This window comes from Grus americana, chromosome 1, assembly GCF_028858705.1.
Source record: "Grus americana isolate bGruAme1 chromosome 1, bGruAme1.mat, whole genome shotgun sequence".
NCBI classification, from domain to species: domain Eukaryota; kingdom Metazoa; phylum Chordata; class Aves; order Gruiformes; family Gruidae; genus Grus; species Grus americana.
The window spans coordinates 72,486,269-72,512,189 of NC_072852.1; the positions used below are offsets into that span (position 1 = coordinate 72,486,269).

General features: G+C 40.9%; 1 protein-coding gene across 1 annotated transcript in view; it reads left to right on the forward strand.

The window, feature by feature from the left end:
- PIK3C2G (phosphatidylinositol-4-phosphate 3-kinase catalytic subunit type 2 gamma) overlaps window positions 1-25,921 on the forward strand; it is a 209,231-nt gene that overhangs the window by 147,663 nt on the left and 35,647 nt on the right. The window contains exons 24-28 of the mRNA XM_054837238.1: window positions 845-1,001; window positions 8,896-9,005; window positions 17,346-17,538; window positions 18,111-18,232; window positions 22,946-23,054. Of these exons, the coding sequence (XP_054693213.1) occupies window positions 845-1,001; window positions 8,896-9,005; window positions 17,346-17,538; window positions 18,111-18,232; window positions 22,946-23,054 (691 nt within the window). The remainder of the gene's footprint in view (window positions 1-844; window positions 1,002-8,895; window positions 9,006-17,345; window positions 17,539-18,110; window positions 18,233-22,945; window positions 23,055-25,921) is intronic.

Here is a 25,921-nt window from a genome sequence, read left to right on the forward strand (position 1 = left end):
CTATAGCCCTCTAATCTGTTTACATGCCTCTGTATACACAGTTGTGATGAGTAAATCACTGCAGTAGCTTTGTCTGTGTGAGGATGCAGTATATCAGGCCTTTCTGAAACTATTGAATGATAGGATTATTAGCAGAAGCCTGGCTGATCTGTTTTCTTCTGCAATAGTGTGCCATAGCTATGAACTATACTAGAGATAAGAAAAAAAGGTAAGACATGGTGTCAGATTCTGCACCTCATTTACTCTAGAATGAATACAGAGCAACTGTACAGAAAATAAGACAATAGATTTAGGTTTATTTTGTTGTAACTTGGGTCAGAAATATCCCTTCAGATTGGTGTATATTTAATGACAGCATCATATGTTGTATTTTGTTGTTGTTGTTGTTGGATTGTGGAGTTGTAGTTTTTTCTTAAATTCACTTCTTGCCTAGTAGGGAGTTGATATAAATATCTCATCCTCTTTGAGAACAACTTTTAAATATTTCAATACCAGGAGAGAACTTGTTTCCAGATTCACTTTCAGACTCGAGTCAGGAAATTAAAGCAATGAGAGTTTAAAAAGAAAAGCAAAGAAGAGCCAGAAGAAAACACATAAGCTCCAAACTTGTTCAGTTGTTGGCTTTCTCACTAGGAAGCTCTTGCTGTGAGACCTGTCTCTGCCCCAATTAGTCAGTGACACCAGGCAGAGCAATAGAGCTGTCTACATGGAGGAAGGGAGAGATGAAATAACGAGGAAGGTAATACTGGAAAAACAAATGTGCATAATGAATTACAAATATTAACTGTCTTGCATGATTTGCTGTTTTCAGTGAAATTTCTTATGTGATTGTTCTCTTTTCAAGGGACCGAGCTCCCTTCATCTTCACATCAGAGATGGAGTATTTCATCACAGAAGGTGGAAAAAACCCACAACGTTTTCAAGAGTTTGTGGAGCTTTGTTGTCGAGCTTATAATATAGTCAGGAAACACAGCCAGTTACTCTTGAACCTGCTGGAGATGGTAAGAAGCTTGAGGATGAAACCAAAAATCAATTTCCTCTGGTGTTCCTCTTCCCTTTTACCACTTCTCTGCTGCCTCCAGCAGCACTGTGATTTGAAGAGATATCAGCTGCTCTCCTGGAAATGTTAGTGCTGGAACTTCCTGTGCAAAGAAACTATCCAGTTCCAGTACTAGTTTCTGAGAGAAGAAAAGAAAAGCTATGCTGCTTGGGTTTGAGAGTGGGTTTTTTCCCCTTTTTTTAATTCATTCTTTTTTACAAAATAGCAGAAAACTGGAAAGGAAGCCAAGTACAAGTTTTACAGTCAGGAATTGCACTGAGCCCTTTTTCTAAGTCTTCAAACAGTCATTTACCAATCCCATTCATGGTTACAGCAAGACAAAGTAAATTAAATATTTCATAGAGTAGGTGATGTGACAGTACCTAGTAGCACTGCAGATACCAATGGTGCCATTAGAGTGGTTTTTTGTGCATTTCCACACTGCCTTCTTGGAATGGCAAACACAGGCAAGAGCGAGCACTACCCACATTAACACAAGTTTGAAAATCCTTTTGCATATGATTTAAAGACCTCTAGGAGTTTTTATCCCTTAAGTATTCCTACCAATTCACATGCTGTGACAAATTCCATAACTGCTTTATGCCTCTATTTACTTGTGAGTGAAAGGTTAATTATTTTCCCCCTTCATGGGTAGAATGATAATATTAAATTAACTAATATTTGCTAAGTTGCTTTGCTAAGGTATTAATCTAAAATTTATGTCCAGGACCCCATGCAAAACTGAGATGACTGGTCTGTGCATGAAAAAATCTACACAACCTTATGAACACAACCCCTGCTGACGTTGGGGTACAGCCAAGAACTTGCTCTGTAAACACTGCTCTATAATCTCCAACTTCTGCCATGGAGAGGAGAGAAAGGGCAAGAATTTGCTCATCTCACTTTGAGGAACCTAGTCTACTGGGGTCTGATGGGGTCCATCTGTCAGAGAAAGGGAAGAGCATCTTCAGTCATGGGCTTGCCAAGCTAGTGAAGAGGACTTTAAGCTAAAGTTGCCGGGGGAAGGGAAACCTAAATCCATCCCACTCTTACCAGTTTGGTGCCAGTGCCAGCAGTAGATGCCCAGAGCTGGGAGAATCATAGAATCATAGAATATCCTGAGTTGGAAGGGACCCATAAGGATCATCGAGTCCAACTCCTGGCTCCACACAGGACCAGCTGAATCAGAGCATATGACTGAGAACGTTAAGACTGAGAAGGATCACAGGTCAGCAGGAGAGCACCTGAAATGCAGCACAAAGGAATTCCAGCCAGTAAGTCAGCTTCATCGGGGGCCCAACTGAAATCCCTCTATGCAAACACATGTAGCATGGGCAATAAACAAGACAAGTTAGAGACGTGCGCAGACCTGCAGGGCTATGATCTTATTGTCGTCACAGAGACGTGGTAGGATGGCTCCTATGACTGGAGTGTTGGAATGGAAGGATACAGGCTCTTTAGGGAGGACAGGCAGGGGAGATGACGAGCAGGTGTGGCTCTCTATGTCAGTGACCAGCTGGAGTGCATGGAGCTCCACCTGGGGATGGATGAGGAGCCAACCGAGAGCTTATGGGTCAGGATTAAAGGGAGAGCAGGGACAAGTGACACCATAGTGAGGGTCTGCTATAGGCCACCCAACCAGGAAGATCGAGACGATGAGGATAGATAGATAGGAGCAGCCTCACATTCACAAGCCCTGGTCCTCATGGGGGACTTCAACCACCTCGATATCTGTTGGAGGGTCAACACAGCAAGGCATAAGCAGTGCAAAAGGTTCCTGGAATACATTGATGATAACTTCCTCCTCCAAGTGATAGAGGAGCCAATAAGGTCCATGCTGGACCTTGTTCTCACCAACAAGGAGGTGCAGGTGGGGAATGTGAAGCTCAAGGGCAGCCTTGGCTGTAGTGGCCATGAGATGGTGGAGTTCAAGATCCTTAGGGCAGCGAAGAGGGCACACAGCAAGCTCACTACCCTGGATTCAGGAGAGCAGACTTTGGCCTCTTCAGGGATGTGCTTGGTAGAGTACTATGGGACAAAGCCTTCAAGGGAAGAGAGGCCCATGACAACTGGTTAGTATTCAGGGATCACGTCTTCCAAGCTCAGGAGTCATGCATCCCAACAAAGAGGAAGTCAGGCGAAAATGCCAGGAGGCCTGCATGGATGGACAAGGAGCTCCTGGACAAACTCAAACACAAAAAGGAAGCCTACAGAGGGTGGAAGCAAGGGCAGGTAGCCTGGGAGGAATACAGAGAAATTGTCTGAGCAGCCAGGGATCAGGTTAGGAAAGCCAAAGCCCTGATAGAATTAAATCTGGCTAAGGACGATGTCAAGGGCAACAAGAAAAGCTTCTATAGGTATGTCAGTGATAAAAAGACTCGTAAAAATGTGGGCCATCTCTGGAAGGAAATGAGAGACCTGGTTACCCAGGACATGGAGAATGCTGAGGTACTCAATAATTTTTTTGCCTCATTCTTCACCAGGAAGTACTCTAGCCATACTGCCCAAGTCGTGAAGGTAAAGGCAGGGACTGGGAGAATGAAGAGCCCCTCACTGTAGGAGATGATCGGGTTCAGGACCAGCTAAGGAACCTAAAGGTATACAAGGCCATGGGACCTGATGAGATGCATCCATGGGTCCTGAGGGAACCGGCAGATGAAGTTGATAAACCACTATCCATCATATTTAAGAAGTCGTGGCAGTTCATTGAAGTTCCCACTGAAAATGGGGAAACATACCCACAATTTTTAAAAAGGGAAAAAGGGAAGACCCAGGGAACTACAGACCGGTCAGCCTCACCTCTGTGCTCAGCAACATCATGGAGCAGATCCTCCTGGAAACTGTGCTAAGGCACATGGAAAATGAAGCGATCAGTGACATCCAACATAGCTTCACTAAGGGCAAATCGTGCCTGACAAATTTGGTGGCCTTCTACAATGGGATTACACCATTGGTGGATAAGGAAAGAGTAACTGATATCATCTACCTGGACTTGTGCAAAGCATTTGATACTGTCCAGCATGACATCCTTGTCTGTAAATTGGAGAGATGTGTATTTGATGGATGGACCACTTCCTGGATAAGGAATTGGTTGGATGGTCACACTCAAAGAGTTGCAGTCAATGGCTCAATGTCCAAGTGGAGAGAATGGTGACGAGTGGCGTTCCTCAAGGGTCGGTACTGGGACCGGCACTGTTCAACATCTTTGTCGGCAACATGGGCAGTGGGATCGAGTGCACCCTCAGCAAGTTTGCCGACGACACCAAGCTGTGTGGTGGGGTCAACATGCTGGAGGGAAGGGATGCCATCCAGAGGGACCTTGACAGGCTGGAGAGGTGGGCCTGTGCGAACTGCATGAAGTTCAAGGCCAAGTGCAAGGTCCTGCACATGGGTCAGGGCAGTCCCAAGCACAACTACAGGCTGGGCAGAGAATGGCTTGAGAGCAGCCCTGAGGAGAAGGACTTGAGGGTGTTGGTGGACAAGAAGCTCAACATGAGCCAGCAATGAACACTTGCAGTCCAGAAAGCCAACTGTATTCTGGGCTGCATCAAAAGAGGCATGACCAGCAGGTCGAGGGAGGTGATCCTGCCCCTCTACTCCGTTCTTGTGAGACCCCACCTGGAGTACTGCATCCAGCTCTGGGGGCCCCAGTACAAGAAAGACATGGAGCTGTTGGAGCAAGTCCAGAGGAGGGCCTCGAAGATGATGTGAGGGCTGGAGCACCTCTCCTATGAAGACAGGCTGAGAGAGTTAGGATTGTTCAGCCTGGAGAAGAGAAGGCTCCAGGGAGACCTTATAGCAGTCTTCCAGTACCTAAAGGGGGCCTGCAAGAAAGCTGGAGAGGGACTTTTTGCAAGGCATGTAGTGATAGGACAAGGGGTAATGGCCTTAAGCTGAAGGACAGTGGATTTAGATTAGATATTAGGAAGAAGTTCTTCACTGTAGGGGTGGTGAGGCACTGGAACAGGTTGCCCAGAGAAAGTTGTGGATGCCCCGTCATTGGAAGTGTTCAGGGCCAGGTTGGATGGGGCTTTGGGCAACATGGTCTAGTGGAGGGTGTCCCTGCCCGCAGCAGGGGGGTTGGACCTAGATGATCTTTAAAGTCCCTTCCAACCCAGGCCATTCTATGATTCTGTGATCTTGTGTCTGTCTTGTCCATAGATTGTCATGCCATGGTACAATGAGTGATTTCCCAATATGGAGCAGGAAGGATTGCCCCAGATCTCTTAACCTCAATTCTAAGTATTCACAAAGGCACAGCAAAACTGCATTGCCATCATAAAAGATAATTTTGTCCAAGTATGTTGTAACCATATTGGCTGAAGGCAATGCAGAGTGCAGTTATAGGAGTTACTGTCTTAAGTTAAAGAGCCTCTGGAAAACTCAGGAGCACCCACGCTCTCTCATCCACAGCAGTAATCTCTGCATTTCTGAACAGGTTGCCTAAAACTGCATGCTGCAAATATAGCTATATCTTCTGCCCACCTCCTCATCCCCAGTGCAGTCCCTTTTTCTGCAATCAGCAGAGATAATGATGTTAGATTACTCTGGAATAATAGAGAGGGTGCGTTAGGAAAATGTTCCTGGCAGGAGCTCTGAAACAACTAGCTATCTCTGCCTGGATATAGCTCAGGTTTGTCTATATTCAGGACATGCTGCATCTTCTTTTGTTGCTGCTGATGTTTAAGGAGAGGTAATAGTGCTGAGCTGAAAGTCAGCATACAGATATGTTTTAACATTTGTCAATGGGCTACAGTTCAGGCAATTGTGTTGCATTTCATAATTGAAAAATAACTGGCAGCGTACTCACACCTCATCAATAAGTACTTCATATCAAAAAGAAATTAAACAAGACAACTTTGCGAACGCCTTGTTTTTGCCAGAGATGTTTGGAAGGGTGAGTCTGCTTGTGCACTTGAAATGAGGTGTTGGACAGAAACTGTAAGTATCAAAATGTTTTAGTTACATGGGTTATTTCTAGAAAACTAAATAGACTGTGAAGAAGTTCCACTTTGAATTCGTTTCCTTGCAAAATATGAGATGTTATCATGAAGGGGCAAGACAAACTAACCACTGCTTATTTGTATCCATGACAGTCTAAGATTTCTCTCAATATCTGGAAATCTGCATCATTAATCTTTCCTTCCTCTCCCACATTCTGTTTTCTGAGTTGCTATTTATAAAACAAGGTTAAAAAATCCAAACAATAAGACTATTTCCAAAAAGTACAGTACTTCACAGGAGCAGTAAACTGCTCTGGATGGTCAGTAACTGTTAGTGGTTTCCAGCAAACCGTGATTATGAACAACAGTTTGGGTTTTTTGGCCCAGTTTGGTACTTAATGCTTTTTCTTGGTGATGAGCAGCATCTTGCTAGAGCTGTACTGACATTTGCTACTGGGAGTAAGAAATTATCCATGAAGTTTCCATCACTTTCAAAAGCAGAAGCATCTGTGGGAGACCCAAGAGTCCACTGGCAGAGTTCAGCTGCGTAAGTGCCTGCAGTTCATCAGCTTTGCTCACATTAAAGATTTGATGTGAGCTATTATAAAGAGGGTGATCGCAGGACACAAACATCTTTCGACTAGTTTAAAGAAATGCAAAATCCATTACTGTTATAAAGATTTTTCAGGTAGAAAATTGTTAAAAGGGGCTTAGAGGTAACGCTAGACAGCAAGTAATTGATCCACTTGCCTCTGTTGTGACAAGAAACAGGTCCACCTAACAGTATAAACCAGGAGACAGTGCTTTGACAGAGGATATCTAAGACTCAAGAATCCCATGTCCCCATACAAGTCATTTCACCCTTCTAAACTCAGAAACACCATTTGGGAAAAGAGGATCAGGAGACACCCTCATTTTGGAGGTCTAATGTGTGGAAAGTACATGCCAGGAGGATTCATTTTTCATGGGATGGTGGGCTGAGCATCACACACCAGCCCCGAGTCCAGGCGCAAGGAGGGTGTAGGCAGCTCCGCGCAGTGAGTCAGAAGTCCTGGGATAACCAAGTGTGGTAGGTCAAGCCATACGTGTGGGCAAACAAGGGGAGCAATGCAGGCAGTTACACTTAGGCATTTAGTGACATTTGAGTTGCCCTAGGTGACCTGTAGTTGTTTTTGGAGCAAGTCTGGTCTAATTAGCATCTAGTATCACTAGCCCCAGCGTTCAGAAGCCTCCTCCATCAGGGGACTGGAAACACGAAAGATATGTGAAGCAAGAGGGATGAAGCAGTAGAATAAGACTCTAGGACCCCCTTGCAGCCAGCAAAGCACTGTTGTAGGTACAGCCCAGCTAAGGATGTATTTTATTTGCTCCAGCTAATGGTTTTCTACCTTCCGCAATGCAGAAAACCTAAAAAAAAAAATCCTGTTTTTCAGGTTTTTCCGTTGCACTATAGATCGTTCAGATAATGTTCATATCTGTTGTTGTTCCCTTTTCTAATGCAGGGCAAAAAGCTTAATTTGCCTCTTTTTTTTTTTTTTTTCAAAGGGGACAGAAGTTGTTACCATCTTTTATAAATGGGTTGAAGGCATGCAGATAAATAGAATTGTGCATTCTTAAGTGCTGAATGTTGTTATTGTCCCTGCTCTCAACTCACTTAAATTCACCTCGCTGAGCATTCTGCCTCTCTTGCTAGCCAGAACTCTGTGAGACAGCAACCTACCTGTCCAGCGGTAGTATAGGTTGGGTATTTCCCAAGATTTTCCTCATAATGCCAAAAAGAAAATATACAAAATATTGAAACTTGACTTAAAATATTGAGAATGTTTGAAGGATTAAAGAAAATACACAAACCCCCCATCTCTTTTCTCCTTATTCTGTTCACCTCTCAAACAAACCTTAAAATAAAAGTACTACTTCCTTTTATTTTTTGCTGTTACTTGCAAAACTCAGTGGGTCCTTCTGTCTGAGCTAGACATAAATATCAATGAAGAATGCACAGCAGTGACTGCAAATTCAGATACGTTTCCATCTGAGCAATGCGAAGGAGTGATTTTTTTTTTCTCCAATACGCATAAAGCATCACTCTCAACTTACTGTGATTGTTTAGAAAAATCAGTAGGTTTTGAAGTGAGTAAAAATTATTTTTGTTGTTGACATTTTAAAATGCCTGGAGAGAGCTGTATGGGCAATTGGACGCACTCGGTTGTCTATCCTGTTCGTGTGGTTGTTTTGTAAGGGGAATATTTGCACTATTTGTCTTTCGATCCTAACTTGGCCAACTAACTAGAACAGTTTCATCCCTCGTTGATGGAGAATGATACCCTCTCCAGAGGGAAATTCTCAGTGCACAGGTCAGGGCTCCTGCTATGAATTGAAGTCTAAAGGAACCTTTCTCCTCTATTGACTGTAAAGGGATTGAATTTACGATCCCTTTGCAGGAGGAGTCCAGAGCAGTGATGGTGGAATCAGTAGTTACAAATGAGAAGGTGCTGTTACACTAAATTGGATTAGGACTAAGATAACACTGTGAACGTAACAGAAATGTGGTTACTATTGTTCAGGTGGCTGAATTTGGTCGCCTTCCCTTTATCACCATTAGAAGGCTATGAAGGAAACTTAGCAATGCACGCATTGAGCTTATGATATCCAAAGAGAAAATAAATAATTAAAATGGATCGGTGATTTTGACCCATGCCTCTTTGCAGTACCTCAGTGTGAAGGTTTACAATACAATATATTCACTTCAGTATTCCAGGCATTGCTCTAGCATCAGAACCACTTTTCAGATCAGCAAAACTTTGTGTTTTACAAGAAGACCTTTCAGTGTAAAACCTTTCTTTTCATGGTTAGCCCCATTTCATTTAAATTTCTTTTCAATAGAACAGCGAACTAACAGTATTTCTTTACTTTAAGATGCTGCATGCAGGATTGCCTGAGCTAAACAGCATTCAGGATCTGAAATATGTGTATGATAACCTCCGTCCTCAGGACTCAGACCTCCAGGCTACAAGCTACTTTACAAGGTAAAAAAAAAAAAAAAGGCAGTCTTTCTGTTATGTGAAGAGGTTGTAATCAGTGAAATTACACAAAAGGATAATTGGACTTCACATGTATACTTTAAAAAAGTCCATTCCTTATGCATGTTATAACCAATCTCCTCAAATTCCTGGAAGAAACAGTTGTGCATTTGTGGTACACTTGTAACCAGTCACCTATTCAGTGCTTACAGATTTCTTCGGCTTTCATGGTGAAACCATCCTGGTTTGTTTCTAGTCAGCTTTCCTCTCTGCTTTTAAATGTAGCAGCTGCATGCAACAGGATTTGGACTGCATAAAAAGGTTCAACTTGTTAATGGACTGAGTGAGGATCTGGAATTCCTGCATTTTATGTCCTTTTCTGTTCCTCTTTTGACCTTCAGTGTTGCTTCAGGCAAGTTGCTTTCCCTCTGTTAGCCATAATATCTCCATCTGCAAATTGGTACTGATTTTTTTCCTTTTAAACACTTAACAGATCTATCACATAAAAGCATTGTGTGTGCATATAGGTATGTTTAAAGCTCGATTTGTGTTAGGATAATGAAACTTTTCACTTGTTTGTGATAATAAATGGGGATTATTGATGAGGAACTGCAGCTGATGAGTTTGAAGCCCTCAGTCCTGATTTTTCAGGTCAGGCCTCTGCATTACATATAGTGCCCACTGTCGATGTGATGATGGAGGCAGTGGAGACTGTCTGGATTTGGAAACTCACTTTCCCATTCTAGGCATAGTATGTGAAAAAAATCTCCCTGTCAGAGCCTGTCCTGTGCAGCACCATTATTTCCCAAGGACAGTCTATGAATTCACACACCCTGGACACCACGTACTCTGACTCTTCTGACAGTGCAAGCCAGACTCTTCCGACCTCCTCCTCTGGTGCAAGTGCAGGGCACGTATCCAGGTCACAGCTTTGGACTCTGCGTGAAGGGCTCCTTTCAAACTCAGAGCCCTAAGGGACGCTCCCATAAGGCAGCACAGTTCTCTGTGGGTGCAATCTGCCTGCAGGCAAGAGCAATCCCCCTACTCTTCAGTACAGAGGGCACGCTGCCACGAATGAATGAGATGAAAGCTTGAGCTAGAGCAGCTGAGCCACTCTCATTACTGTTACGGAGGCCCATATGAAGATTTTGGGCAATTTGAATTGTGTTGTTTATATGTCTCCTTTTCAAGTATTAGAATCAGAAACTAAGGCCGCACGTTTTGAGAAGGCTGGAACAGAGACCTGGAGAGTTTAAGGAAGACTACTCTTTGAAGAGAAAGCGAGGAACTTCTCAAACAAAACTATTGTTATATTACTTAACACACAGTAGAGCACTGAGTTCCTTCTCCTTTAATACTTGTTTTTTCATATGCTTTCACTCTTGCCCCTTAGCAAGATTGTTTTATTTTAAAATTTAATTACAACTTCACGTTTACCGTCAACTCCCACCTTATCCTTTCCTTTAAAATTTCACATATTCCCAAATTAAGACTTGTATTTCCACTTCAAATGGGAAACATGCAGTTTCTGATTAAATTGTAGAAGTCTTGCATCTGTCAAATAGTTTGGATGGTTGTGTCTGTCTGTCATGGGTAAAAAACTGATATTCATTTAATTAGTGAAAAAAGGCTAGGATATACATAACAAATAGGGAAACATGAGCGTTCAGAGTGAAAACTGCAAAAATGCAAAGCTCAGAGCTAGTGCCCAGTGCTCGTCTGGAGGTGGAAAGGATCAATATGCTTTTCAGTTGGGTAGGACTAAGGTTATGGTTAGGGTTAATATCACTGCAGTCTTCCTTACCTGGAAGACAAAGCATGAAGGCTGGGTTCAGGACAGAGCTGTAGCTCCACGCTCTTTCTTGGAGTTGGGCAAGGTGGTTGTGGTGTTTTGAGGGTTAGGGTGAAGGAAGTGAGGGACTTCAGAGTGGGAATTCACCTGTAGTCTTTCTCAGACAAAGCACGTGGAGTAACAGCTGGCCTTAGGAAGGAAATGTGGCTCAACACTGTTTTGGAAGTAGGAAGAGTTGGTGTGCTTTGTTGCCTGGTAGAGTTTCGTATTAGGGTTAGCAAACCCTGTTCAGTGCAGAGACTCTATAGGCAGGTCTCAGAGGCCAGCATGTCTTTCTTCCCATTAGATTTCTTGTTAGGGTTGGTGTTAAGGAAATTAAGGCCTTCAGAGTGGAAATGCCACTCGAGTCCTGCTTATCAATATCATGGTGCAGATCTGTACAGTGCTGTGGCCTCTGTTCTTATCTGAAACTGTATTTTCTGCTAAAACGTTTTTAGTGAAGTCCAGAGCTATTGATACACTTTCCTTCAAAATGCTGCAGTGCAGATTTGTTATTGTCCATAGAGATCATTACATCACATACAAAAGTCTGATATTGCTAGGGTGTATATTTTGTTCTTTAACACTCTTAGGTATGTTTGTGTTATATATGCTCATTTCCAAGAAGAAAGTCTCTTGTCATTAGCTCATGAATTTCCATGGATCTCATTTCTCTTGGAACTCTTCTTTTCTCACTCTGTTCTAATTTCTATTCACGTTTGAACATAATTTGTGTTAATTCAACACATATATAAACTAACATTTCTACATGTTTAAACATGGGCAGAACATCAGGCTTCATGTCTAGTAGTATTTTAACTTCTGAAAAATGTATCCAGGCACTTATCAAAAGATTTTTGGATGGCCTGATACCCAGATCCATGCAGAACTTATGCCTCTGTATAAGCGTTTTCTGACCTGCCCCCTGAAACATTAATATATTGAGATTTTTGTGAGCTTTGCATTACCTATGTCATCTTTATTCCTGTCCTTCAGAAAAATCCTTCCCTACCTCCTTGTTTTACAAAATGTCCAGGTGAGAAAAAAAATCCAGTTGCACACTACTCATAGTCACTCTGTAGCTTATTCCTGTATCTATTTTTCAAGCTGTCCTTAGAAAGCCAAGGAAATTGAAATTTCTGATTATTAGCATAACTTCCAGTAACTCTCAAATCCTTCACAATTCATAGCTCTTTTTTCTCTGTAATTACTTCCAAAACCACTTTATTGTATTTTAGAAGTTCTTTTCTAGACAAGGAGTGTGGTCACTGGAATGTTAAACGCTGCCAACAGAAAGTTATTTCTTGTTCTAAGTACAAGGTAGTTATTGTAATCTTTCAGATTCGATCATATAACGTATCTGCTGAAAACCCCAATCTTCTGCTAGTGGAAATAGGAGAACAGTATTTCTCTGTATTTCTGTAGTAATAGGTTGCTTTTAGCAATTGTCTGAGTTTGGTTTGAGTAATAATACTGACATTGCCTCTACTGTTGTTTAAAAACAACATGAAATGATGAACGATGTCACAAATATTCCTGGCAAAACAACGTTAAGTTGTGCATTGCCGTCACCTTTTTAGCCACCAGAATAATGCTACCGGAGTTTAGACTGTAACGCACTGACCTCTTTCAGGATCATAAAGCGTTCTGTGTTTTACCAAATTCCTTTGCTCTCATTCTTGATTTAAGACATGTTCAACAATCTGTGGTCTCATTTGCGTACTGTATTCTTCTCATATCAGGTCAGTTCACTGTTATGAGCTGATGAGCGGCAGCGTTAAGCCTCACAGCTTACAGCCTTCTGGAAGGTCGCACCCCCAGATCGTGGATAAACAATGCACCAATTGAGAGTTAAACAAGAGTTTCTGTGTTTGCTTGTCAGTTCCGTACACCTAGCGCCAAACGAAACATTGTTGTCTCTCCAGCATCTGCCCTGAACTCAGTTTGATCCTTGAAACTCAATTTGATCCTTTCCCCTCCCTCCTTTCCTCTTCCCCTGACAACACAGTTTTACCAGAAACTGGAAACCCATCTTAACTCTGGATATAAATTTCCTCTTTGGTTTTCTGCAGAGGTCTTCAAATGTCAGCATGCTGTGGCGTGCTGCTGGACATTTTTAATGTGCCTGTAAAGGGATATATATTGAAAATTATTTTTGAGGGATTTAAGTTAGCCTAATGCAATGAATGGAGGGGATTTCAACTGATTACAGTATGCAATCTAACCCCTTCATGGAAGCCCATAAATAAGAGATGCATCATGGATCTGACAATTACCAACGAAGCGCCACTGCACATCTTCAGCAGCCTGGTTGAGGGGCTTGTTGCTTGGGTCAGCTGCCATCTTTACGTATTTATTAACAGAATCATTTGCTAGGTACCTGCCATTGCCCAGGTCAAGCATATGCACTCCAGACCACAAATGCCAGCAGTTGCAAAACCGGACAATTCGCAGTAACTCCTTTCAAAACATGACGCTAATCTCAAACTGATCAGCCGATCCCTGGTTCTCGGGTGGCTGCAGATATTCCAGCAAGAAATCTCCCAAACAGCTGAAACACCAGTGAAAGGGCATAAACAAACCTACAGTATTAAGCTTTCTTTCAGGGGCATTCAAGCAATTTGTAAAGATCGTGGTATATGTGCCTCAAAGGAACAGAAGCAGACTTCCTCCTCGAATTTGTATGGTTTGAGGCATTCCTACTGTTGTACGAACCCCACATGCCACCGGCTCAGGGGAGAGGAATGTCCTCCGTCCTGGGAGAGGCACATAGGAGGACTAGTAGGGAAACTAGCCTGGAAGATTCACTTCAGGAGAGTATGTGATATGCTCAGCGCAGCGGATCAGAGTTAGTCTGAAAGTAAACCTGGATTTTAAAGCCTAGTGAAATAAGGGGTAAAAAGAACATGATTACTGCCCATATACCATCACAGTGGGAATTAAGGTATTAAACTGAAGGATTATCACTGCTGTACACAAAAAGAATATCAACTGTCTATGAATAAATGTTGCTGAATATTAGAAAATATCTGTCCCTGAAAGCAGTAATATTCTGGAAAAGTCTGTTAAGAGCTGTTGGGGGCCTTATACCCAATTTGTTTTAAAGTGGAGCCTGGTAAATTCATGGATGGAAAAGTTGGATATAAATGAAACACCATGTTCATTAACATCTGAGAATACCATGAAAATAAATTTTGCTTATATATTCTCAATTATTTTCAGGCCTAGATGGAAATGAGAAGCAGGATGTTATATTTATTATTACATATACCAAAACTAAGATCTGGATAACTAGTCAGTCATAATGAGTATATGTGCTTTTAAAAGGCTGTGGAGAAAGGCCGGTGTGTCCAAAAAGATTTACGCACCAGCCCTCAGAATAGCTGTCCCGTGAAGAAACATCTACTTCCTAAAAATCAAGGCACCAACTATCACCAGTCACTCTTGAAAACATGAGCCAATCTTTTCATCCAGCTCTGTCTACAGAAGCACCCAACCAGCCTGTGCATGTTTTACCTGATGCTGTAATTTGACGGTTCTGTACAAAGACTGTGAGCTAAATCTGAAATTCAAAGTCAGTTCAGCAGGTGGAAAGCAGAAAGTCATTACTTTTCAATAATCCTGGATATTTCACTCACTTTTCCAAAAAGTAGGTCAGACACCAATCTATGTGGTAAACAGATATTGTCATGTGGAAGAAAAAAAAAAATCTGCCTGACAACTGTGTGTTAGCAATATTGTGATTCACAGTTAATGTTACTCTAGTTGATGACAGTTTCCTGTTTTCTTCTGATTAATCTATGCTTTTGATGCCCTTCGTATAGGTCACTTTAATTTTCCCATCTATAGACCATTAGGCACTAATTCTCTAAGCTTCTTGGACTACCAGAGCTCTGACATAACTAAGAAATTTTTTGTCAACTTTGTGAAGGCAGAGGCAGCTTTAGGCACAGACAAAGATGGTAACATCTTAGGGAGCAAGAGAATCTGAGCAACGAATACCCATGACCTTACCAACTTCTTTGCCTATGGCTAAACATAATGTGGCTGTAGAGAAAAGAAGGTGTACGGGGATCTCAGAGAGTTCGAGGAGAGAGTTCCACCACTGATCGTTAGAATGAATTTTAAAAATGGGTCTGTGAACTAATCCGCACCAAAAATAAACTGCAAAATTAAAAAAGGTGGGTCACATGCGTTTGATGTACCCCATTGCTCCATACGTATTTAGGAACCAGCTTTTGGGAAGCTGTGGGAAAGAGGGTTTCCTTAAGCCAGTTTGCCCTTGAAAGAAAATGCAGAGAACCATAAGCAGAGTTGTTCTGCCTTGCTACAAAGACATGTTCTGAGATGCCATCAGAATAGTAGAGGCCTTTTCAATTCTTTGTTGATAACGTGATGTAAGTATGGCTTAATGTTTTGTATTCTAACAGAGAGGACTGTATACAGAGAAAACAAGGTATTGAGAGGGGGAGAAAACAACATATACTTCTGGGTTTATTTTATTTTAAATGTAATCATTTAAAATAACTCACAGGAAAAATCTGCAACAATGACAACAAAAGCCTCTGTTTAGGTTTAAAGTATGTGCTTAGCAATCTGGGTGTTAAAGGCCTTTTAGAAGCTTAATGGACCCATGGAAAGAACAACAATCCATTAAAATACTGAATTGTTTAAATAGTGGTATTCTGGTATCAGCTGTTCTTTGTAGTGATGATGTCTGAATTAATACTAGTTTATAAGCAGAGGCCTGCTTTATGTAAATTAAAATGCACTGTATTTAGCTGCAAAGGTAATATGTTTCATAGTTATATTGCAAATTCTCTAACTATAATATAGCCCAGTTACAGATTCTATAACCTAAATCATGTCTCAGTGATTTAGGAAGTGTTTAAACTACACATTAAATACATAGGAGTTAAAAAGGAAAAGTTCACCACACATGCAACCTAATTAATCAACACTGAATTGATTTTGTACTAATATCTAGAAATGAGATTTGTTTTCTTGTTTTCCATTTCAAAGTTAATTTGTGTCATTTATTAAATAATCTGTATGTATCTGTTTCTGGAGAAAGTAATTAATAATTAAGATAATTGCCTGAATCAATTCAGAGATACCTTTCCTTGTATTACATTAAGAAAAACTATATATCTTCTTTCTTCAGTTTAGTATGCCTAATTGGTGTATGATAAATTCACATAGTATTTTGAATGAAATCTCAGGGTTTTGGGGGGGCAAGCCAGGGAACTATCTGTAGGTAGAATGTTCTTTTCGGTATGGTTGCATCTGTGAAGGTACAGACTTTAGCCAGAATGTCTGAGATCATGACAATTAGGCTAATGCGATGAATGGAGTTGATTTCAATTGATTGCAGTATGCAATCCAACCCACTCACAGAGACCCATGAATAAGAATTTAATTTAAAATGACAGGTGAAGCATTTGCTCAGCTTTGAACAGGGGATGATGAAGATGGTTAAGGGCATTGTCAGCCCTTGTAAACTAGTTACAGTCCAAAACTGGAAGAAAAAAAAAAAAAAAGAAAAAAAAAGCACCTGACAATTTGGTAGAGGTTTGCTGCCATATGGCCTGAAATTAATGGGTTGTTGCTCTATAACATCAGAACCTGTTCAGAATATCTTCAGAGAGCTGTAGAAGTAAGCAGGGAAATAGAAAAAAAAATAATTACAAGCTAAGTAGATCTTAACCAGCAATTGAATTCAAGAGGGCAAGTGTTTTCGAATGAGTACTGCATCTTACTCTTCAAAGACCATTGATTATCTTGCAGTGTTATTTCTCAAGTTGTTCACTTTGATGTTAAAACACGTTTGCAGTACATATCTACATGTATATCTAGGGGTTTTTTTAATCCATTGTGTCGTTTCTGATGAAGGATCTTAAAACTCAAGGAAATTAGAAGTGTGTCTGGCTCCCCTTGCACAGGGATGAGATGGGGGAGATAGGACGAGCAAATCCTCTTTCATTTTTTTTCTTAAAGCATTTTCTTAAGCAGCTCCACATGGCTAGAGCTTTTAAGAGTTGGGTAGAGGATTTCGCAACACATCAGATACAGCTAAATCACAAATTGGATGCAAGAGCCTTGCACAAACATGTGTAAGTCCCTGTGAGGTTGGCATAACCAAAAAGAAAGTGTTAGGGTACTCTCCCCTACCTGTTGAAGTGAACACATGCTGTTCTGCCCTGGAATTCCTCAAAACACACATGGGAACGTTCTGTCCATCTCTATTATCTGAAAAAAGGCTGATGGTATCCAGATCATGAAGAATAACTGCCCCAAGGTAAGCCATGAGGCGGGCTACGGCAAGAGCACTCCGTTAAGCAGCGGAGCTCGGGGCTGGCTGTGCTGTATTTGCTGCTATTGGTGGTGCCTGGTGTGTGTGTGAGGTGGGTTATAGGATTTGGAGATTTTTGGTTCTTGCATCCATGAAACCAAGGGTCAAGAAATGGAAACAAAACATGCATAAATAGTGCCCCTTCTGTTTGTTTGTTCTTCAGGAAAATAAAGGAAAGCTTGGAGTGCTTTCCTGTTAAACTCAATAACTTGATCCACACACTTGTGCAGATGTCAGTGACAGGCTCAGCAAAGCCTCCAGCTCCAGAGACTGTCCCCCAAGAATGGACGATGCTGAACGCAGAGAAGTCAATTGCAAGAGCCACCATTTTGGGGTTCAGCAAAAAGTCCGACTCCGTATGTATTATGTTCTTTGCTTGCCTTCATTTGCCTTGATCTTTAACGACTCCTCTGTGAGCTTATGTACTCTTCCTCCTCCTTTACAGAAGATGTGCTTGTGCCACATTAAAAGGATCACAGGATGAACAGCAGTGCCATAAGCAATGAGCTACCGGAGAGAGAGAACACCAGGCAGACAGCTATTAGCAGGGAGCCATTAAGGAGAGCGGTTCATGCCCTATAGTGAAAAATAAATCAAGAGCTAATTAAAGCATCCAGAAGGAAAGCATGGCACAAGATTAGGAAGTCTAATAGAAATCGGAGGCTGTTATATGATGCTTTAATGGTGCATTATTAGTTTTCACACACTGCAGCGATCTTTCAGTGTTTCTGTTGTATGCTATCCAGGCAAGTTTCTCTTTCCGTGCAGCAAAGACTATAAATTACAAACTGAATTCTCTGGCAGTTGGCACTACATTAAAGAAAGGTTTTTCTTTGTTAAAATCACCCTATATTTTCTCTTGTACAGTTTCTTTAATGTGCCCCTCTGATCATTTCTCTTTTCTGCCTCTCCCTTTTCCCCAATACAGCTCTATCTAGTCCAGGTGGTGCAAACCTGCAATGTGGTCACTTTTGTGGAAAAATCGTTCGACCAGTTCTCAAAACTTCACAGCCATCTCCAGAAGCAATTTCCATCACATGCCCTCCCAGAGTAAGGCAGCATATTAGCAAATCTTATTCTGCTGTTAAATGGTTCTCTCTGTGCACAGATAAAAATGTGAGAAAATGTACGGCAGACATATTTTTAGAAACACAAAGGCAACACGACATATTCTATCAAGCCTTCTATTCAGCCTCAGAAGGAACTGAATCACAGACCATTGTGACAGTCTAAATTTTAAATATTTTATTGTTCCTTTTTTAATGGGAGGAGAAGGGGGGAGCAGCTTGGGCCTGACACGGCTATTCCTGAAATCAAAGGGTAAGTGGTACTGACTTCATTAAAGTCACGATAGGGCCTTTAATAGTTTTCATTTTCTGCATGATGCTGATCAAAACTCACAGCAAAATCCATATATTAAAGCAATACAAGAGTGTTCACACTGGGTCAAAACAGAAACAAGCCAATCTCTGACACTGGTAGGCGTGATCAACCTTTCTACAAAAGAGCGCATACTCCTCAGCTGAGAAATATGCAATAATCTTATGTACTATCCTGGCCCCAAAATATGATACTTTATGCCTCACATCATTCAGTTTAATATCTCTTGAAAAATATGCTATCATTAGTTGCAATAATTCTGAATATTACTTTTTATCCATGTGCATGTCTATTCCTGCTTTTCATATTCTGAATCTTATTTCCTCACTGTTTCCCAGGACAGTGAGTCCCACAGTTTATTTCCATCTTAAGTGAAACACCTTTGCCTTATGTAGTTATTGTCCATGGCTTTGGTAATACAAGTGGAGTTATGTATTCTACAGGTATCATATACATTATAATGCATACACTATTGAGAACAAAGTAGTCCTCTCTTAAACAGTCATGCTGACTGACCTGATACAAGCCCCTCTTCAACCTCAATCTACAATAGAACATAAAGCTGGCCAAAAAGACAAGCAGTTTACTTGAACGAAGCTGAGATTCCAGTGCTATGCTTGAAAAATAGAAAGGTCTTGAGGTTTGATATGAAGTAAATAGCTACAAACAACATGGTTTTGACTTAAAAAATAAAGTCCATGAATTTCAGGTCCAAGTTGGATATTCCCCCAAGCTTATGAAACGCATTCAGTCAAATGGCTTAACGTTAGTTAATTCTAGAGAATCTTTCTCCTACCTGAGGGTATTTTAATTGATTCCAGTTTGACTCGTTATGATTGGCTGACATGAACTGGTTTGCAGCAGTTGGTGAGAATCAGAATTTCACTAAACACTGAAAGTGCTTGAATCATGGTTTTGATTTGAAGATATTTGCATGCTATTAGGTTGTAAAATAAAATATTTAACAAGTACCTATTTATGATTTTTTCCTGTGGCGACCAGAGCCTTTGAAGGAAAATATATTTCTCTTTAGAAACACATAAACCTCAGAACCCCTGCAGTGAATTTCAAAAATAGTACTAGCCATTTTTCAGATAACTCTACCTTTAATAAAATCCCTCACAACATTTTCACTGCAAAAGAGTTCCAGAACTCACAGAGGGTTAATCTGCGTATACTCAGGCTGTGTCTAAGAGCTCCAGAGCTTTACTGTTATAATTCAGTCCCAGCAGTAACCTGTTACTGTATGATCTTTCCCCAATACTGTGTTAAAGTAATTCATTTTATGATGTTTCTTTATATGTGTGTTCTTTAATGTTAAAGTTTTGGTTTGTTTTCCAACAGAACTTTGCCAGTTTGAGGCTTTTCATGTATTCCAGATTTTATTCTAATAATAAAAACCTAATTATTTCTTTATAGGAAGTTATCACTGAAACTGCCATACCCTATCAGACCATTAGTCTGTCTGTGTGTTACAAAGCTCCAGCTCTGGCAGATGCCAGACATTTCAAAGGAAGCAAAAAGCCTTGTTCCATTATGTAACCACAAAATCAGTTTGAAAATCTATGATTTAAAAGTAAAATGTCTAATATTACTAGGATAATTGGAACCGCTAACAGAAAGGACTTGGTTACTGCTTTGTATCGATTCATGAAATTGTATATATTCATGTCTCATTAGGGGGAAATAATGCAATATGAGTCTGCTTCATACAAGTGCTAAATACTGGCTATATCACAAGAAACTAATGGCAAAAGCTCAGAGTTCTCAGCATCTGAGATTTTGCTATTGATACGTAAACATTCAGCCCATATTTATAAGCCAAAGCACAGCTGCTCCAAGCAAGGCCTTGCAGTCTAGCACCTTCCCTCTTATTTGGTTTCAGACAGAGTATTAATTGTGTTTAATTATTGTTTTTTAAAAGGCCAAAAACCTTTTCACCCAACAAAGCATTTAAGTGACGTAATGTGTACACAGAATGTTCTAATAAGCTAATAAGTAGGAAATGGAATCTGCTATGCAGGAGGTTTGCACGTGGCACGAGTTTATATTTTTCTGATCCACTTAAGGTAGGTGCAAAGCTCAAACCAGCTTGGGAAGTTAACTTTTTCTAACACAAGTGTGTTCACAAGTGCAAAGTCAGCTTCGGCCACAGGCGCGATTCAGCAAAAGCGTGAAGGCCTTTGAAAGAAGCGTTCGGCACTGCCACAAGGTTCGTATTGTCCTTCAGTGCAGCAGGGTTATTGGTGCTATCAATCAGCAGTTTCTCTGTCCTCTCTTTGGCCACTGTGTGGAGGAGCATGCATCTTCTGAGGGCCTACGTTTTACAGCCAGAGTCCTCTCTTTATGTTATACGGTCTAATTAATTTTAAGCTGCTTCCAAACAGATCCTCCCTACCATCTCTTGAAAGAAGTCCTTTCTGTGCCCCAGAGGAACACAGAATATTCACAGGCTATCTCTGTGTGCCAAATGACCTGGGCTCTATTTTTATCTGTGCAGCTCATATGTGTCGTGATCCTGGGTCACTTTCCCCCCGTCTCGTTATGAGTCCTGCCACTGTAATTTCGTGAGGCAAGAATCGCCTCTTACTGTTCATTTTGAGCCCTGATCTTTCAGTGCTATGGGCAAAAATAATCAAAAGGTCATACATACATTCAATATGCTGCTATCATCCGGGCCCCTTGCTGGTTTAATTGCAGACTAAGTTTTACCAGTGCCGAGTTCTTCCTCAGAAGTATTACACCAGATGGGTAAAGATCTGTCCGCTCCTAAAAAGAATTACAATATCTTGTTAATCAGTATTCTCTTCATAAAAGAACTTCTGTTACAAAACAAGCTTAAAAAAGCCCGACCCAACAGGTCTAATTACAGTTCATAAAATCTAATTACATTGAATCTCTTGGTAACAAAAACCGTGGGTTAATCATCTTCAGCCTTTTTATTTTCACTAGGTGAGGCTGCTATTTGCCATTTTTACAGCTGGGTGGTTTGCAAAGCTGGCCAGTGTTCCTCTCTAGGGATGGCAGTCCAGTGCTCCATGTGCTGCTATTTGGCTGGCCTTTGAAAAGCTGATGACATCTTATCACTGAGCTGTGGAATTGGGTAAAACCTGTTCAAAGTAGGATCTGACCAGCTGCCTTTCAAAAGGCCGGCCAAGTGTCTCTTTTCAGTGTACTGCACTGCTAGATGGCTCTTTAGTCATTTGTCTGGAGCCTCCAGGTATCTCTTGAGATCTAGCGGATAAACAAGGTTGTACCAGAAATAAGAGGCTTGTAAATAAGACACGGTTAACTATTTACAGTGGTGGTGTAACAAGAAACGCAACCAGATCAAAACTTCTACCTTTCTATATCACATAGATTACAGGACATAAAGCGTAATGTTCGTTATGCATCCAAACATTAGCAATCCATATCACAAAACCCATTACATGCAATATAGCACAGATAGCTTTTCTAACGCTCCTTCAACCTGAGAGAGAAGTAGTCCTTGTCAGGGCAAGGTTAATATAAATCTATTATGTGTATTGCTAAAAATCTAATCTTTTGACTGATCTAACGTGCATTGTCTCTAAGACGCAAAGATGATTCAAGTAAAAAAAAATGTGGGGTTTTTGACATTTTCAATCAACAAAGCATTTGAAAATTGACATAAGGCCATTCTATGCGTATGTGGTTTATTTGCTAAACTGAAATGAAATTCATCTTAATAAAAATTCAGCCCGAACATTACTATTATTATTGTTACTGCTTTTGTTGGGATTGATTTTGTTATTGTGACGATCATTTGTTTTCATATATTACTTTTATTATACTAGTGCCTGAAATTACATATGGGATCAGGGACCTTCTCTGAAAAACTTATCCACACTCTAAATAGCTGAGGTAAAAAAAGCAAGCAATGATATATTCTTAAAATGTCGCATTGTTGCTGTAAGGCTTGGGTATTCAATATTCTATAGTAAGGGTTTGTGTAGCCTGAGCCCTGGGCTGAGATCAGAGATCTGTTGTGCTGTGCACAGTGCAAAAAAAATGGGAAGGGTAGTGTTTTCCTAGCATCACAAAGGGGCAATTTTTTAGAGGTATTTAGATATCATAAAATGCAAATAAACGCCTTTTAGGTTTTTATTTGGTTGGTTGGGTTTTTTTTAATTCATGATTTAGACAGAAAAAGTGGTACAGGTTGAAACAGAATATCAGAATTATTAGAAGAACCAGAGTCAGAGGGTAAATGGTCCTCTGGAAACTGTACCCATCCCTTCCTCTCCCTGCAAAACCTCTTAGAAAGTGTTAACTTTCTTCTGGAAGTGTTGAATTTCTTCTGGAAATATTTTCAGCAAATACAGTGCAAGAGTTATACTTAGAAATATTCTTCTTTTGCAGGTTTCCCCCCTCATGGCATTTACCTTTTACAGATCTTGAACATAAAAGAGTGAAGGATTTGAATCTCTATCTGAAGCAGCTATTAAGTGGATCCAGGAAACTGGCTGATGTGAGCAATTCCACGATTTATTTTATTTGCATATGACTTTTAGTAGCATTGTACCAAAAGATTCAGGAAGCTTTCCACAGCCTTACTTGGAAAAAAAAAAAAAAAAAGACATAAATGACACGTCCTCTAATGCAGCCATTTTGAGGTGGAGCCATTGTAGCATTCATCAAAACAAAGACAAAAATGACTGAAAAATATATTAGACCTGGCAGGGCATTTTTCAAAAAACTTCTTTTCCTTTGCTGCCATCCAAAAGTAGTAATTCACTGAATTTTTGACAGTAAGAAGTAGGTTCTGAGGAATGTAATGTCTAAAAAAGGAGTAATTTTTGAAATATTGAAGTCTGATTTTGACAGTTTTTAAATGAAAAGTTCCATTCTTTCAGCCCAGAAATACTCTTCATTTCAAAATTTAGTCAACATGTAGGAGAAATTGTTTCGCAAACATAACACAAAAGCCAGAATGTTTCAATATTATCAGAAAGATACATTGTGTCCATTAAAATTGGCATTTTTCACGGTTTTTTATCCATTATTGTTTTCTGAGATTCGATGTTCTCCTCCTATTTCAAAATGGAAAGTTGAAACGGTAACAAACTCCTCACTGCCTGGTCCAGCATCGTAAAAGCCAGGGCCAAGAGCAACTAACGGGCCGCATGCACCCGTGGAGGAGGATGTTAAATCATTATGCTGCGTCACTTCGGAGGCTGAATGGTCACTTTGGAAGTTGAATGGTCAATTACGGATCATGACACCAGGATCTGAGAGAAAGGAGCATCTTCCAGCCACCGGCTGTTGTCAGGAAGGCTGTCAGACGGGCAGGAAAAACAGTGTTTTACATTAGATCCGAGGCTTACGTAGAGGCAAGCAAACTCAAGGGACCCAAGGCACGAGCTCGTGCGTTGACGCTGCTATTTCACTGTTGGCACGTTCTCTAGCAGAGCTTGGGCCTCTGCCAGGTGAGCCACCTCATGTCCCGTGGCCTCAGGGCCATAGCACAAACTGGGGCTGGGCTGGTTTAATAGCGTAGATAATCTAGGATGCTGAAAGAGGGTATGACGAGATGTTTTTTCTCCAAAATTTCAAACATCTTGCAGGAGGAAAAAAATGTTCGCTGCCTAACTATATAACTTTCCCAGCTGTGACCGTGTAATGTAGATTAAAGAGGAAATTGTCCATATGTAAAACAAACAGGGTTTCCTTATTAATATGAATATAAATTCTGTGCCCTGAGTTGAAATCGAGAAGACTTCCAAAGAGGATAGATAATATCTGTCTCACATAGTTACACTCAATTTGGTATGGACAGCTGACTTGGGTGCTTGGCTCCCTTGACTGACCTTGCCAAATAAACTGCACAAATAGGGGTTAATTGTCGTGCAATTTCTGTCGCTCACATTAGGGTCGTGGGATTATTTTACATTAGCGCCTTTTGGTCACAGCTGAGGAAAAACTGATATAAGCCAGTGACCTAGAAATGAAGAGCTCTGTATCTTCTGCTGTGCTCTGGGCTGCTGTAAGGTACATGGATTTTCAATTTGGGCCAAGCACTGCTGTGTAGAAGCCTAATCTACGGTTGAAAAATTAGACTGCTTAAAGCCCTGGGATAGCAATAAAGACATTTCCCAGTCACGTGCAGAAGCTCTCGTCTCTCCTGCTCCGTGGTCGGTGAATGGGCCAGTAATCAGCCAGAGCATGCTGCCTTGCATTGGGGCTTCCTAATGCCTTTCCTCCTCCCTTTACGGTCCTGCAGCACGCACCTGTGGAACTGGGTAAGTTCTCCCAGCACACAGATAGGGTATTCAGAGGGAACTGTGGGCAGATCTGCTTGGGGACATGCGCTGGCGTGGCTCTCAGCCAGCCCAGTGGGACCTTTCAGACGTGCTGGACTACGCGGTTGCTGAAAACTGTTCCAGTCTGGTACACCTTGTAGTGCTGAACCACGAGGAGAAGAAAACCATTTTGTGTCTCAAGAGGGCTGCACAGCTACTGGTGTGCTGGACTTGGAGGGCACGATAATAAACTAAGTAATGAGCAGATTGTTACCATCTGTAAAGCGCTATTGCATGCGGGAAATCGTCTTGTTTACCACCATGCAGCTAACCTGCAATTCTAGATGATAACCTTTAAAGTTATTGATAGTCTATAAACATTGAATCATTATTTTTACTTCAATATGCTTCTCCTGCTGGGAGATGTGAGAAATTTATAAAATACTGACATGTTCTGACCCATTTAGAACAAGGAGAACAGTCAGTGGGTAATTTCCTTTGTATTCCCAGCTGAAGGCTTTTTTTTTTTACTTTTCCCTTTGGTATGACTCTTTTAAAAGTGTCATAGTGTCTTCTTGGTTTTACTCTGAGCAGAAAGCCACTCTAGAAGGCTTTCTTGATAAAAATAAATACAATTATTTTGTCTCTTTTCATGCCTTGGACAACTTTGCAGTCAAATGTGTCCTTTTTTCTCAAATTGCTGGGGAGCCTGACCAAAACCATTAAGTGAGTTGTCTGTTCTCAAGCATTACCAAACTGTCATTCCTATGAAATAGTAAAACTATGTAGGAATAAATAATTAATTCAGAAATTTGCAAAGAAATCTTGTAAGATCAGATGCCTGTAGAACAGGGTTCCCTTTACTTTCTTGACACAGTCATTTCTTTCTTCTGAATTGTACCTGTACGGTATCGTAGCTGTATGGTAGCCATACGGTGTACTGGAGTATTGTCTGAGAGGGAAAGAAGAGCTTTTATTTCATTATAAAATACCCTTGCTAAAACTGTAAACACATTACCCTGATTGACTAGACACCATCTTCAGCTCTGAAAAGTTTAGTCCAGTCCACACAGGACTGACTACATGCTTAAGTTAC